The sequence below is a fragment of the Ranitomeya imitator genome, chromosome 2 (genome assembly GCF_032444005.1).
Source record: "Ranitomeya imitator isolate aRanImi1 chromosome 2, aRanImi1.pri, whole genome shotgun sequence".
In the NCBI taxonomy this organism is placed as follows: domain Eukaryota; kingdom Metazoa; phylum Chordata; class Amphibia; order Anura; family Dendrobatidae; genus Ranitomeya; species Ranitomeya imitator.
The window spans coordinates 304,889,815-304,906,153 of NC_091283.1; the positions used below are offsets into that span (position 1 = coordinate 304,889,815).

The 16,339-nt window shown below is 51.8% G+C and overlaps 1 protein-coding gene across 1 annotated transcript in view; it reads right to left on the minus strand.

The window, feature by feature from the left end:
* LOC138666942 (gastrula zinc finger protein XlCGF66.1-like) overlaps positions 1-14,042 on the minus strand; it is a 219,637-nt gene extending 205,595 nt beyond the window's left edge. The window contains exon 1 of the mRNA XM_069755137.1: positions 14,013-14,042. Coding sequence (XP_069611238.1) covers positions 14,013-14,039 — 27 coding nt within the window. The 5' untranslated portion in view covers positions 14,040-14,042. The remainder of the gene's footprint in view (positions 1-14,012) is intronic.
* Positions 14,043-16,339: the final 2,297 nt, after the last annotated feature.

Sequence of the window (16,339 nt, forward strand, 5' to 3'; positions counted from 1 at the left end):
GTCAGAAAGGGTTTAAAGTGCCTACAGCCTACTTTTGTTATGTTAGGCCTACTAAGCCTGTCTGCGGTCCCTCCTTCCAATAGTCCTCCACTGACCAGAACAATGCTGTCCATGTACCCCTAGAACCTATTTTAAATTGCATAGAGCATCCTTTTTTTAATTGTAGGCGTACTAAGTCTGTCTGCGGTCCATAATTGAAATTGTCCTCCACTGACCAGAGCAATGCTGCCTGTGTACCCCTGTAACCTTTTTTAAACTGCATTGAGGCAAATTTTTTGTTTAAGGCCTACTACCTGTGTCTGTCTGTGCCACTCAATACAGCTGTCCTCCTCTGAAAAAAGCTGAGCGTCAATAGTCTGGTTTTCAGCCTATAGGAATTTGAAAACTGCATTGGGGCTACTACTTCAGTAGGGCCTACTAACGGTGTCTGACGCTCCAAGGTGTTCTCCAGGTTGCCTCTCCATAGCTTCTATCTTCTAGCTCTCGTTAAGTAGTTGTTGAAACAACACTGCATTAGGCCTACAAGTTGGGTCTGGGTTGTAGAGACGGTGTCTGCCGCTCCAAGGTGTTCTCCAGGTTGCCTCTCCATAGCTTCTATCTTCTAGCTCTCGTTAAGTAGTTGTTGAAACAACACTGCATTAGGCCTACAAGTTGGGTCTGGGTTGTTGAGACGGTGTCTTCCGCTCCAAGGTGTTCTCCAGGTTGCCTCTTCATAGCTTCTATCTTCTAGCTCTCGTTAAGTAGTTGTTGAAACAACACTGCATTAGGCCTACAAGTTGGGTCTGGGTTGTAGAGACGGTGTCTTCCGCTCCAAGGTGTTCTCCAGGTTGCCTCTCCATAGCTTCGATCTTCTAGCTCTCGTTAAGTAGTTGTTGAAACAACACTGCATTAGGCCTACAAGTTGGGTCTGGGTTGTAGAGACGGTGTCTGCCGCTCCAAGGTGTTCTCCAGGTTGCCTCTCCATAGCTTCGATCTTCTAGCTCTCGTTAAGTAGTTGTTGAAACAACACTGCATTAGGCCTACAAGTTGGGTCTGGGTTGTAGAGACGGTGTCTTCCGCTCCAAGGTGTTCTCCAGGTTGCCTCTCCATAGCTTCGATCTTCTAGCTCTCGTTAAGTAGTTGTTGAAACAACACTGCATTAGGCCTACAAGATGGGTCTGGGTTGTAGAGACGGTGTCTGCCGCTCCAAGGTGTTCTCCAGGTTGCCTCCCCATAGCTTCTATCTTCTAGCTCTCGTTAAGTAGTTGTTGAAACAACACTGCATTAGGCCTACAAGTTGGGTCTGGGTTGTAGAGACGGTGTCTGCCGCTCCAAGGTGTTCTCCAGGTTGCCTCTCCATAGCTTCTATCTTCTAGCTCTCGTTAAGTAGTTGTTGAAACAACACTGCATTAGGCCTACAAGTTGGGTCTGGGTTGTAGAGACGGTGTCTGCCGCTCCAAGGTGTTCTCCTGGCTGCCTCTCCATAGCTTCTATCTTCTAGCTCTTGTTAAGTAGTTGTTGAAACAACACTGCATTAGGCCTACAAGTTGGGTCTGGGTTGTAGAGACGGTGTCTTCTGCTCCAAGGTGTTCTCCAGGTTGCCTCTCCATAGCTTCTATCTTCTAGCTCTCGTTAAGTAGTTGTTGAAACAACACTGCATTAGGCCTACAAGTTGGGTCTGGGTTGTAGAGACGGTGTCTGCCGCTCCAAGGTGTTCTCCAGGTTGCCTCTCCATAGCTTCTATCTTCTAGCTCTCGTTAAGTAGTTGTTGAAACAACACTGCATTAGGCCTACAAGTTGGGTCTGGGTTGTAGAGACGGTGTCTGCCGCTCCAAGGTGTTCTCCTGGCTGCCTCTCCATAGCTTCTATCTTCTAGCTCTTGTTAAGTAGTTGTTGAAACAACACTGCATTAGGCCTACAAGTTGGGTCTGGGTTGTAGAGACGGTGTCTTCTGCTCCAAGGTGTTCTCCAGGTTGCCTCTCCATAGCTTCTATCTTCTAGCTCTCGTTAAGTAGTTGTTGAAACAACACTGCATTAGGCCTACAAGTTGGGTCTGGGTTGTAGAGACGGTGTCTTCGGCTCCAAGGTGTTCTCCAGGTTGCCTTTCCTGAGCTTCTATCTTCAGGCTCTTGTTAAATAGTTGTTAAATGGAACAACTGCATTTGGCCTACTAGCTGGGTTGGGGCCTACTAACAGTGTCTGCCGCTCCTTGCTGTTCTCCTGGTTTCCTGTCCTGAAATTCCATTTTCAGGCTCTCGTTAAGTAGTTGTTAATGTTAGACTGCATTTGGCCTACTAGTTGGGTTGGGGCCTACTATCGGTGTCTGCCGCTCCTTGCTGTTCTCCTCCACTGAACAAAGCTGTGCCGCCTGTTTACTACTGTTGCCAATTTTGAACTGCATTTAGACTACTTATTGATTTGGGCCTACTCTCTGTGTCAGCCTCTCATTACAGTTGTCCTCCACTGAACAAAGCAATGCCCCCTGGTTAGTCCTGTTACCAATTTTGAACTGCATTTAGCCCACTTTATTCTTTGGGCCTATATCTGTGTTTCCTCCTCATCCTGCCCATTGCCCAGCCAGTGATAGATGAGTCTGCTGGTACATTGACCCATAACGCAACATTCCCCGTGCACGCTACACAGCAAGATTGTGACCCTGCTGAAAGTCAGGTTCCTCTTCCCGCATACCATACCACCTTACACGGGGACAAAGAGGAAGGTGCAGATGAAAGTGCAGGTTCCTTCATCAGGTGGGGGGAGGAATACTCGTTGGGCACGTCACTGGCACAGAGCCCCTCATAGTACGCAAAAGTGTCGCTGCCGGTGGGAGGCGCCCCCGCCGTGCAGACACACCGCCGTACTTTGAGGGGCCCTGTGCCAGTGCCAATGCCAACGAGTGGGCCCCCCCTGCTTGCTCAGGATCACAGCACTTGCAAAGTTGAAATACTTACCTCTCCCTGCTCCACTGCCGTGACGTGGTCCAGATTTCCTGGGCCCACTAAATACTTGAACTAGCCCTACCCCCCACAACTTTAGCCAAATGACCCCCAATTTCCAATGCCTTACTATTATTATAAGGTAAATTAAGATTGACAAGCTTCAGTAACAAGAATGGATGTTTTTGCCATTAAAATGGTCACTGTACATGTTTTCCTGGCCTCCACTCACTGCCGACTATGCTCCCCCATTGACTTGCATTGGGTTTCGTGTTTCGGTCGATCCCCGACTTTTCGCGATAATCGGCCGATTCCACTCGACTCGACTTTTGAGATAGTCGGGTTTCGCGAAACCCGACTCGACCCTAAAAAACTAAAAGTCGCTCAACCTTAGTGGGTAGGGGTGGTTCTTTATCACATCAGACGCTGGGGGGAGGGGCCCTCTGCATGGATAGCTTATAAGGGGGCAGCGGGTGCCTTTCAGAGCTGACTCACTTACTGTGACACACCATCACAGAGGATTGCTCATTTGTGGGACATCATACAGTCACTGCTGATACCCCCGATTTATGGACATTTGAGCTGATTTTTGCTCATGGACATTTGAGCTTACATCTGGGCCTTTTGGCCACTGAAAACTCCCCTGATGAATCTCCGGGATTGGAGAAGAAACGCGTAGGGAGGCGTTAACTACATTCTACATGGTGGGGGTTGTCCATAGCAGGATACACTCGGGCCTGTCCAGCACCAACCTCCACCCGCAGAGCCGCACTCCACATAGAGAATAATGGAGCCTCCAGCACCAACCTCCACCCGCAGAGTCGCACTCCACATAGAGAATAATGGAGCCTCCAGCACCGACCTCCACCCGCAGAGCCGCACTCCACATAGAGAATAATGGAGCCTCCAGCACCGACCTCCACCCGCAGAGCCGCACTCCACATAGAGAATAATGGAGCCTCCAGCACCGACCTCCACCCGCAGAGCCACACTCCACATAGAGAATAATGGAGCCTCCAGCACCGACCTCCACCCGCAGAGCCGCACTTCACATAGAGAATAATGGAGCCTCCAGCACCGACCTCCACCCACAGAGCCGCACTCCACATAGAGAATAATGGAGCCTCCAGCACCGACCTCCACCCACAGAGCCGCACTCCACATAGAGAATAATGGAGCCTCCAGCACCGACCTCCACCCACAGAGCCACACTCCATATAAAGAATAATGGAGCCTCCAGCACCGACCTCCACCCACAGAGCCACACTCCACATAGAGAATAATGGAGCCTCCAGCACCGACCTCCACCCGCAGAGCCGCACACCACATAGAGAATAATGGAGCCTCCAGCACCGGCCTCCACCCGCACTCCACATAGAGAATAATGGAACCTCCAGCACTGACCTCCACCCGCAGAGCCGCCCTCCACATAGAGAATAATGGAGCCTCCAGCACCGACCTTCACCCGCAGAGCCGCACTCCACATAGAGAATAATGGAGCCTCCAGCACCGACCTTCACCCGCAGAGCCGCACTCCACATAGAGAATAATGGAGCCTCCAGCACCGACCTCCACCCGCAGAGCCACACTCCACATAGAGAATAATGGAGCCTCCAGCACCGACCTCCACCCACAGAGCCACACTCCATATAAAGAATAATGGAGCCTCCAGCACCGACCTCCACCCACAGAGCCACACTCCACATAGAGAATAATGGGGACTCCAGCACCGGCCTCCACCCGCAGAGCCGCACCCCACATAGAGAATAATGGAACCTCCAGCACCGACCTCCACCGCAGAGCCGCACTCCACATAGAGAATAATGGAACCTCCAGCACTGACCTCCACCCGCAGAGCCGCCCTCCACATAGAGAATAATGGAGCCTCCAGCACCGACCTCCACCCACAGAGCCACACTCCACATAGAGAATAATGGAGCCTCCAGCACCGACCTCCACCCGCAGAGCCGCACACCACATAGAGAATAATGGGGACTCCAGCACCGGCCTCCACCCGCACTCCACATAGAGAATAATGGAACCTCCAGCACTGACCTCCACCCGCAGAGCCGCCCTCCACATAGAGAATAATGGAGCCTCCAGCACCGACCTCCACCCGCAGAGCCGCACTCCACATAGAGAATAATGGAGCCTCCAGCACCGACCTTCACCCGCAGAGCCGCACTCCACATAGAGAATAATGGAGCCTCCAGCACCGACCTTCACCCGCAGAGCCGCACTCCACATAGAGAATAATGGAGCCTCCAGCACCGACCTCCACCCGCAGAGCCACACTCCATATAAAGAATAATGGAGCCTCCAGCACCGACCTCCACCCACAGAGCCACACTCCACATAGAGAATAATGGGGACTCCAGCACCGACCTCCACCGCAGAGCCGCACTCCACATAGAGAATAATGGAGCCTCCAGCACCGACCTTCACCCACAGAGCCGCACTCCACATAGAGAATAATGGAGCCTCCAGCACCGACCTCCACCCGCAGAGCCGCACTCCACATAGAGAATAATGGAGCCTCCAGCACCAACCTCCACCCGCAGAGCCGCACCCCACATAGAGAATAATGGAGCCTCAGCACCGACCTCCACCCGCAGAGCCACACTCCACATAGAGAATAATGGAGCCTCCAGCACCGACCTCCACCCGCAGAGCCGCACTCCTCATAGAGAATAATGGAGCCTCCAGCACCGACCTCCACCCGCAGAGCCGCACTCCACATAGAGAATAATGGAGCCTCCAGCACCAACCTCCACCCGCAGAGTCACACTCCACATAGAGAATAATGGAGCCTCTAGCACCGACCTCCACCCGCAGAGCCGCACTCCACATAGAGAATAATGGAGCCTCCAGCACCGACCTCCACCCGCAGAGCCGCACTCCACATAGAGAATAATGGAGCCTCCAGCACCGACCTCCACCCGCAGAGCCACACTCCACATAGAGAATAATGGAGCCTCCAGCACCGACCTCCACCCGCAGAGCCGCACACCACATAGAGAATAATGGGGACTCCAGCACCGGCCTCCACCCGCACTCCACATAGAGAATAATGGAGCCTCCAGCACCGACCTCCACCCACAGAGCCGCACTCCACATAGAGAATAATGGAGCCTCCAGCACCGACCTCCACCCACAGAGCCACACTCCACATAGAGAATAATGGAGCCTCCAGCACCGACCTCCACCCGCAGAGCCGCACACCACATAGAGAATAATGGAGCCTCCAGCACCGGCCTCCACCCGCACTCCACATAGAGAATAATGGAACCTCCAGCACTGACCTCCACCCGCAGAGCCGCCCTCCACATAGAGAATAATGGAGCCTCCAGCACCGACCTTCACCCGCAGAGCCGCACTCCACATAGAGAATAATGGAGCCTCCAGCACCGACCTTCACCCGCAGAGCCGCACTCCACATAGAGAATAATGGAGCCTCCAGCACCGACCTCCACCCGCAGAGCCACACTCCACATAGAGAATAATGGAGCCTCCAGCACCGACCTCCACCCGCAGAGCCGCACTCCACATAGAGAATAATGGGGACTCCAGCACCGGCCTCCACCCGCAGAGCCACACTCCATATAAAGAATAATGGAGCCTCCAGCACCGACCTCCACCCACAGAGCCACACTCCACATAGAGAATAATGGGGACTCCAGCACCGGCCTCCACCCGCAGAGCCGCACTCCACATAGAGAATAATGGAACCTCCAGCACCGACCTCCACCGAAGAGCCGCACTCCACATAGAGAATAATGGAACCTCCAGCACTGACCTCCACCCGCAGAGCCGCCCTCCACATAGAGAATAATGGAGCCTCCAGCACCGACCTCCACCCACAGAGCCACACTCCACATAGAGAATAATGGAGCCTCCAGCACCGACCTCCACCCGCAGAGCCGCACACCACATAGAGAATAATGGGGACTCCAGCACCGGCCTCCACCCGCACTCCACATAGAGAATAATGGAACCTCCAGCACTGACCTCCACCCGCAGAGCCGCCCTCCACATAGAGAATAATGGAGCCTCCAGCACCGACCTCCACCCGCAGAGCCGCACTCCACATAGAGAATAATGGAGCCTCCAGCACCGACCTTCACCCGCAGAGCCGCACTCCACATAGAGAATAATGGAGCCTCCAGCACCGACCTTCACCCGCAGAGCCGCACTCCACATAGAGAATAATGGAGCCTCCAGCACCGACCTCCACCCGCAGAGCCACACTCCATATAAAGAATAATGGAGCCTCCAGCACCGACCTCCACCCACAGAGCCACACTCCACATAGAGAATAATGGGGACTCCAGCACCGACCTCCACCGCAGAGCCGCACTCCACATAGAGAATAATGGAGCCTCCAGCACCGACCTTCACCCACAGAGCCGCACTCCACATAGAGAATAATGGAGCCTCCAGCACCGACCTCCACCCGCAGAGCCGCACTCCACATAGAGAATAATGGAGCCTCCAGCACCAACCTCCACCCGCAGAGCCGCACCCCACATAGAGAATAATGGAGCCTCAGCACCGACCTCCACCCGCAGAGCCACACTCCACATAGAGAATAATGGAGCCTCCAGCACCGACCTCCACCCGCAGAGCCGCACTCCTCATAGAGAATAATGGAGCCTCCAGCACCGACCTCCACCCGCAGAGCCGCACTCCACATAGAGAATAATGGAGCCTCCAGCACCGACCTCCACCCGCAGAGCCGCACTCCACATAGAGAATAATGGAGCCTCTAGCACCGACCTCCACCCGCAGAGCCGCACTCCACATAGAGAATAATGGAGCCTCCAGCACCGACCTCCACCCGCAGAGCCGCACTCCACATAGAGAATAATGGAGCCTCCAGCACCGACCTCCACCCGCAGAGCCACACTCCACATAGAGAATAATGGAGCCTCCAGCACCGACCTCCACCCGCAGAGCCGCACTTCACATAGAGAATAATGGAGCCTCCAGCACCGACCTCCACCCACAGAGCCGCACTCCACATAGAGAATAATGGAGCCTCCAGCACCGACCTCCACCCACAGAGCCGCACTCCACATAGAGAATAATGGAGCCTCCAGCACCGACCTCCACCCACAGAGCCACACTCCACATAGAGAATAATGGAGCCTCCAGCACTGACCTCCACCCGCAGAGCCGCCCTCCACATAGAGAATAATGGAGCCTCCAGCACCGACCTCCACCCGCAGAGCCGCACTCCACATAGAGAATAATGGAGCCTCCAGCACCGACCTTCACCCGCAGAGCCGCACTCCACATAGAGAATAATGGAGCCTCCAGCACCGACCTTCACCCGCAGAGCCGCACTCCACATAGAGAATAATGGAGCCTCCAGCACCGACCTCCACCCGCAGAGCCACACTCCACATAGAGAATAATGGAGCCTCCAGCACCGACCTCCACCCGCACTCCACATAGAGAATAATGGAGCCTCCAGCACCGACCTCCACCCGCACTCCACATAGAGAATAATGGGGCCTCCAGCACCTACCTCCACCCGCAGAGCCGCACTCCACATAGAGAATAATGGAGCCTCCAGCACCAACCTCCACCCGCAGAGCCGCACCCCACATAGAGAATAATGGAGCCTCAGCACCGACCTCCACCCGCAGAGCCACACTCCACATAGAGAATAATGGAGCCTCCAGCACCGACCTCCACCCGCAGAGCCGCACTCCACATAGAGACTAATGGAGCCTCCAGCACCGACCTCCACTCGCAGAGCCACACTCCACATAGAGAATAATGGGGCCTCCAGCACCGACCTCCACCCGCAGAGCCACACTCCACATAGAGAATAATGGGGCCTCCAGCACATCCCTCCACCCGCAGAGCCACACTCCACATAGAGAATAATGGAACCTCCAGCACTGACCTCCACCCGCAGAGCCGCACTCCACATAGAGAATAATGGAGCCTCCAGCACCAACCTCCACCCGCAGAGCCGCACCCCACATAGAGAATAATGGAGCCTCAGCACCGACCTCCACCCGCAGAGCCACACTCCACATAGAGAATAATGGAGCCTCCAGCACCGACCTCCACCCGCAGAGCCGCACTCCACATAGAGACTAATGGAGCCTCCAGCACCGACCTCCACTCGCAGAGCCACACTCCACATAGAGAATAATGGGGCCTCCAGCACCGACCTCCACCCGCAGAGCCACACTCCACATAGAGAATAATGGGGCCTCCAGCACATCCCTCCACCCGCAGAGCCACACTCCACATAGAGAATAATGGAACCTCCAGCACTGACCTCCACCCGCAGAGCCGCACTCCACATAGAGAATAATGGAGCCTCCAGCACCAACCTCCACCCGCAGAGCCGCACCCCACATAGAGAATAATGGAGCCTCAGCACCGACCTCCACCCGCAGAGCCACACTCCACATAGAGAATAATGGAGCCTCCAGCACCGACCTCCACCCGCAGAGCCGCACTCCACATAGAGAATAATGGAGCCTCCAGCACCGACCTCCACCCGCAGAGCCGCACTCCACATAGAGAATAATGGAGCCTCCAGCACCGACCTCCACCCACAGAGCCGCACTTCACATAGAGAATAATGGAGCCTCAGCACCGACCTCCACCCGCAGAGCCACACTCCACATAGAGAATAATGGAGCCTCCAGCACCGACCTCCACCCACAGAGCCGCACTTCACATAGAGAATAATGGAGCCTCCAGCACCGACCTCCACCCACAGAGCCACACTCCATATAAAGAATAATGGAGCCTCCAGCACCGACCTCCACCCACAGAGCCGCACTTCACATAGAGAATAATGGAGCCTCCAGCACCGACCTCCACCCACAGAGCCACACTCCATATAAAGAATAATGGAGCCTCCAGCACCGACCTCCACCCGCACTCCACAAAGAGAATAATGGAACCTCCAGCACTGACCTCCACCCGCAGAGCCGCACTCCACATAGAGAATAATGGGGGCTCCAGCACCGACCTCCACCCGCAGAGCCGCACTCCACATATAGAATAATGGAGCCTCCAGCACCGACCTCCACCCGCAGAGCCGCACTCCACATAGAGAATAATGGAGCCTCCAGCACCGACCTCCACCCGCAGAGCCGCACTCCACATAGAGAATAATGGAGCCTCCAGCACCGACCTCCACCCGCAGAGCCGCAATCCACATAGAGAATAATGGAGCCTCCAGCACCGACCTCCACCCTCAGAGCCGCACTCCACATAGAGAATAATGGAGCCTCCAGCACCGACCTCCACCCGCAGAGCCACACTCCACATAGAGAATAATGGAGCCTCCAGCACCGACCTTCACCCGCAGAGCCGCACTCCACATAGAGAATAATGGAGCCTCCAGCACCGACCTTCACCCGCAGAGCCACACTCCACATAGAGAATAATGGAGCCTCCAGCACCGACCTCCACCCTCAGAGCCGCACTCCACATAGAGAATAATGGAGCCTCCAGCACCGACCTTCACCCGCAGAGCCGCACTCCACATAGAGAATAATGGAGCCTCCAGCACCGACCTCCACCCGCAGAGTCGCACTCAACATAGAGAATAATGGAGCCTCCAGCACCGACCTCCACCCACAGAGCCACACTCCACATAGAGAATAATGGAGCCTCCAGCACCGACCTCCACCCGCAGAGCCGCACTCCACATATATATGGCTACTCTGATAAGGTTACAGGAGAGGAGGAGTCAGGGGCCTCAGTGTATGTGTATCCCAATTGTAAAAGATGTTTTTTGCTGTTATTGTGAACAGGTAAGCAAGTTAAAGATGAAATGATGTCTAAAAGGCCTAAAGTTGACACATTTCCTTTGTATTTTAGGTATATATATATATATATATATATATATATATATATATATGCATTTTTTACATTTTAAAAAGTGCAAACTGGAAAAGGCGGTGATGAAAAAATTTGGGCAGGCTTGGAGATTTGTGTGCTCAGATAACTTTGACCCAGGTTTCACACCTTAACTAACCTATAAGGCCGGCGTCACACTAGCGATTTTTACGGACGTATGAGAGGTGCAGAAAATACGGATTGCATACGGTACAATGCTTCTTTATGCCCCTGCTCCTATCAGCCGTATTTTACTGATCCGTATTATATGGTCTTCTACGGCCGTAGAAAATCGCAGCATGCTGCGTTTGTCACCGTATTGCGCCAAAAATCACCAATGAAAGTCTATGGTGGCCAGAAAAATACGGATTACACACGGACCAACAGTGTGACTTGCGAGAAATACGCAGCGGTGTTAGAGAGAAAAGCCGGTAATTCAGTGCGGTGTACAGTAAAATCACACTGACAGGTTACAATAGAATAGCTAAAATAAATGTCTACACATAGTATAGGGGTGTATATATATATATACAGTGGGGCAAAAAAGTATTTAGTCAGTCAGCAATAGTGCAAGTTCCACCACTTAAAAAGATGAGAGGCGTCTGTAATTTACATCATAGTTAGACCTCAACTATGGGAGACAAACTGAGAAAAAAAAATCTAGAACATCACATTGTCTGTTTTTTTATCATTTTTTTTGCATATTATGGTGGAAAATAAGTATTTGGTCAGAAACAAACAATCAAGATTTCTGGCTCTCACAGACCTGTAACTTCTTCTTTAAGAGTCTCCTCTTTCCTCCACTCATTACCTGTAGTAATGGCACCTGTTTAAACTTGTTATCAGTATAAAAAGACACCTGTGCACACCCTCAAACAGTCTGACTCCAAACTCCGCTATGGTGAAGACCAAAGAGCTGTCAAAGGACACCAGAAACAAAATTGTAGCCCTGCACCAGGCTGGGAAGATTGAATCTGCAATAGCCAACCAGCTTGGAGTGAAGAAATCAACAGTGGGAGCAATAATTAGAAAATGGAAGACATACAAGACCAATGATAATCTCCCTCGATCTGGGGCTCCACGCAAAATCCCACCCCGTGGGGTCAGAATGATCACAAGAACGGTGAGCAAAAATCCCAGAACCACGCGGGGGGACCTAGTGAATGAACTGCAGAGAGCTGGGACCAATGTAACAAGGCCTACCATAAGTAACACACTACACCACCATGGACTCAGATCCTGCAGTGCCAGACGTGTCCCACTGCTTAAGCCAGTACATGTCCGGGCCCGTCTGAAGTTTGCTAGACAGCATTTGGATGATCCAGAGGAGTTTTGGGAGAATGTCCTATGGTCTGATGAAACCAAACTGGAACTGTTTGGTAGAAACACAATTTGTCGTGTTTGGAGGAAAAAGAATACTGAGTTGCATCCATCAAACACCATACCTACTGTAAAGCATGGTGGTGGAAACATCATGATTGGGGCTGTTTCTCTGCAAAGGGGCCAGGACGACTGATCCGGGTACATGAAAGAATGAATGGGGCCATGTATCGTGAGATTTTGAGTGCAAACCTCCTTCCATCAGCAAGGGCATTGAAGATGAAATGTGGCTGGGTCTTTCAACATGACAATGATCCAAAGCACACCGCCAGGGCAACGAAGGAGTGGCTTCGTAAGAAGCATTTCAAGGTCCTGGAGTGGCCTAGCCAGTCTCCAGATCTCAACCCTATAGAAAACCTTTGGAGGGAGTTGAAAGTCCGTGTTGCCAAGCGAAAAGCCAAAAACATCACTGCTCTAGAGGAGATCTGCATGGAGGAATGGGCCAACATACCAACAACAGTGTGTGGCAACCTTGTGAAGACTTACAGAAAACGTTTGACCTCTGTCATTGCCAACAAAGGATATATTACAAAGTATTGAGATGAAATTTTGTTTCTGACCAAATACTTATTTTCCACCATAGTATGCAAATAAAATGTTAAAAAAAACAGACAATGTGATTTTCTGGATTTTTTTTTCTCAGTTTGTCTCCCATAGTTGAGGTCTACCTATGATGTAAATTACAGACGCCTCTCATCTTTTTAAGTGGTGGAATTTGCACTATTGCTGACTGACTAAATACTTTTTTGCCCCACTGTATATATATATATATATATATATTAATATTTCATACAGCGCTAGATAGCAGAAAAGCCGGTAATTCAATTGCCGGATTTTCCTATCTTCTTCTCATACCCGACATGATATGTGACATGGTTTACATACAGTAAACCATTTCATATCCCTTCTTTTATTACATATTCCTCTTTAGTAATGTAAGAAGTGTATGTGTGTCAAATTTGGTGGCTCTAGCTATTAAATTAAAGGGTTATAGTGCGGAAAAAATTGGCGTGGGCTCCCGTGTAATTTTCTCCGCCAGAGTGGGAAAGCCAGTGACTGAGGGCAGATATTAATAGCCTGGAGAGGGTCCATGGTTATTGCCCCCCCCCCCCCCCGGCTAAAAACATCTGCCCCCAGCCACCCCAGGAAAGGCACATCTGTAAGATGCGCCTATTCTGGCACTTGGCCACTCTCTTCCCATTCCCATGTAGCGGTGGGATATGGGGTAATGAAGGGTTAATGTCACCTTGCTATTAACATATATAACAGTATATATGTTTTTACGATTATTTGAGCCCATGGATCCATTGTATGTCCGTTTTGCAAGCCTGCGAGAAAATCTCGCAGTACGGATGCCATACGGATTACATACGGAGGATGCCATGCGCACAATACGCTGACGCACCCTGCCTACGATGACATACGAATCACTATTTTCGGGACTTTTCAGCGTATTACGGCCGTAATATACCGACCGTATTTTCATACGCTGAGTGTGAAGCCGGCCTTAGGGTTATCGCTTGTTCGCTATCATTGTTAGGAAAGGTCAGGTGATGCAAATTTCCCAACTTTGTAAAAACCCAGCCTCCTCCAACCTTGTGCCAAAAACCAGCAGCCATGGGCTCTAAGCAGCTGCCGAGCTCTGACAATGGTGGAGGCCACAAAGCAGGAAGAGGATAGAAGAAGATAACAAAGTGTTTACAAGTTGCCCTTTCCTCAGTCCTAAATGTAATTAAGAAATAGCAGTTACCAGGAACAGTGGAGGTCAAGATAAGGTCTGGAAGACCAAGCAATATATTTCTAATATTAATGCGCCAGTAATGGGGAATCTCCACATACCTTCACCTGCAGAGCCGCACACCACATATATGGCAGTTCTGTGCACACAGGACCTGTGATGAGGTCACAGGAGGGGAGGAGTCAGGGTCACATGATCAGGGGCCTCAGTGTATGCAGGACTGTGCTGTGCTGGTTGTCATGGTGCTGGATGAGCTGAAGTTTGTGTGGGGTCAGGAGGGGTTTACAGTGTGGATATAGCAGAGCCGTGTGTGTACGAGGTGTACAGAGCGGAGCCGTGTGTGTACCAGGTGTACGGAGCGGAGCCGTGTGTGTACGAGGAGTACGGAGCGGAGCCGTGTGTGTACGAGGTGTACGGAGCAGAGCCGTGTGTGTACGAGGTGTACGGAGCAGATCCCTGTGTGTACGAGGTGTACGGAGCGGAGCCGTGTGTGTACGAGGTGTACGGAGCGGAGCCATGTGTGTACGAGGTGTACGGAGCGGAATCATGTGTGTACGAGGAGTACGGAGTGGAGCCGTGTGTGTACGAGGTGTACGGAGCGGAGCCGTGTGTGTACGAGGTGTACGGAGCGGAGCCGTGTGTGTACGAGGTGTACGGAGCGGAGCCATGTGTGTACGAGGTGTACGGAGCTGAATCATGTGTGTACGAGGAGTACGGAGTGGAGCCGTGTGTGTACGAGGTGTACGGAGCGGAGCCGTGTGTGTACGAGGGGTATGGAGCGGAGCCGTGTGTGTACGAGGAGTACGGAGCGGAGCCGTGTGTGTACGAGGTGTACGGAGCAGAGCCGTGTGTGTACGAGGTGTACGGAGCAGATCCCTGTGTGTACGAGGTGTACGGAGCGGAGCCGTGTGTGTACGAGGTGTACGGAGCGGAGCCATGTGTGTACGAGGTGTACGGAGCGGAATCATGTGTGTACGAGGAGTACGGAGTGGAGCCGTGTGTGTACGAGGTGTACGGAGCGGAGCCGTGTGTGTACGAGGTGTACGGAGCGGAGCCGTGTGTGTACGAGGTGTACGGAGCGGAGCCATGTGTGTACGAGGTGTACGGAGCTGAATCATGTGTGTACGAGGAGTACGGAGTGGAGCCGTGTGTGTACGAGGTGTACGGAGCGGAGCCGTGTGTGTACGAGGGGTATGGAGCGGAGCCGTGTGTGTACGAGGAGTACGGAGCGGAGCCGTGTGTGTACGAGGTGTACGGAGCGGAATCATGTGTGTACAGGAAATATGGAGCGAAGCCTCCTGTGTAGAGGGTGTTAGGTTGGTCAGTAAGTCAGACCATCAGGGATTATTGGGTGGTTGTCTGATCATGATATCGTTGGAACGAGTGATGGACAGAGACAGATGTAATCTGTTTCCAAGAGCCATAAACTGTAATCTATTACACCTTGCCTTATACACTCTTTTGAGTGGGCGAATACATTCCGGCCATGCGCACATCAGCTGTTTTACAAATGAGATCATTAATTGATCAGGTGATTTTCCATTAGAAGTGACCTGTGAACCGGTGTTCAATATCGTTAGGTCCCAAAATCAATGTAATTAGCCTCACCCTAATCCAGTTTATAACCCGTTATCTAGCTAATGGGTATCGCCACCCGTCATTAGCTTCCCCTTATCAATATAACTTCTAGGCGTAGTCGTGTCAGCAGCTCTAATGAAAGGTCAGAATGACATATGAAAGCTAGATATGTCTGAACATGGCCTGTTACAAGTAGAAATATATATAAATCAAGGAATATGTTAAGGTGGTCTCTGACTTCCCTATCAGTCCCCCCTTTTGAGAACAGATACGACTCTTCCCCTGCCCTACAGGTACTCCAGAGGCCTAGTGCCAGTGTCAGACTTTCTTCTCATTTTCTTCTGCCGAATCCCCCATTAGGGTGGGTAGATCATATCCTATTCTCAGCATAGCATTTGTTCATATTCATCAGTGCGGGGATCCACTTGGATGTACATAGTTTTAACAATGGATGCATCGATCAGTCTCTGGAGGAGCCCTCTCATGCAGGGTATGCAGCAGTATCCGCAGACCACAAGTATCACTGCCACAACGGCCAGAGACGAGAGAAAGCTGGACACCAGGTGACTCCATCTTCTGAACCATGACTCGAGCCACTCTGAGGACGGATTGTCGATACCAGAATTTTCTGCCAGTTCCTCAGATAGTGATGTAAGACCCTCCAATGCCTTTGTGATGCTTCTATCAGGGGTTTTATTGCCAGGAATAAAAGTGTAGCTATAAGTGCCAAACATTTTACGAACCCTTTTTCTGCTAACAGCATGTCTAAGGCCATTCTATTCTGCCATGCTACTCAAGAAATTGGGCCTAGTTGTTTTGCTATTCTGTTTATTGCATCCCTCGTGGATTT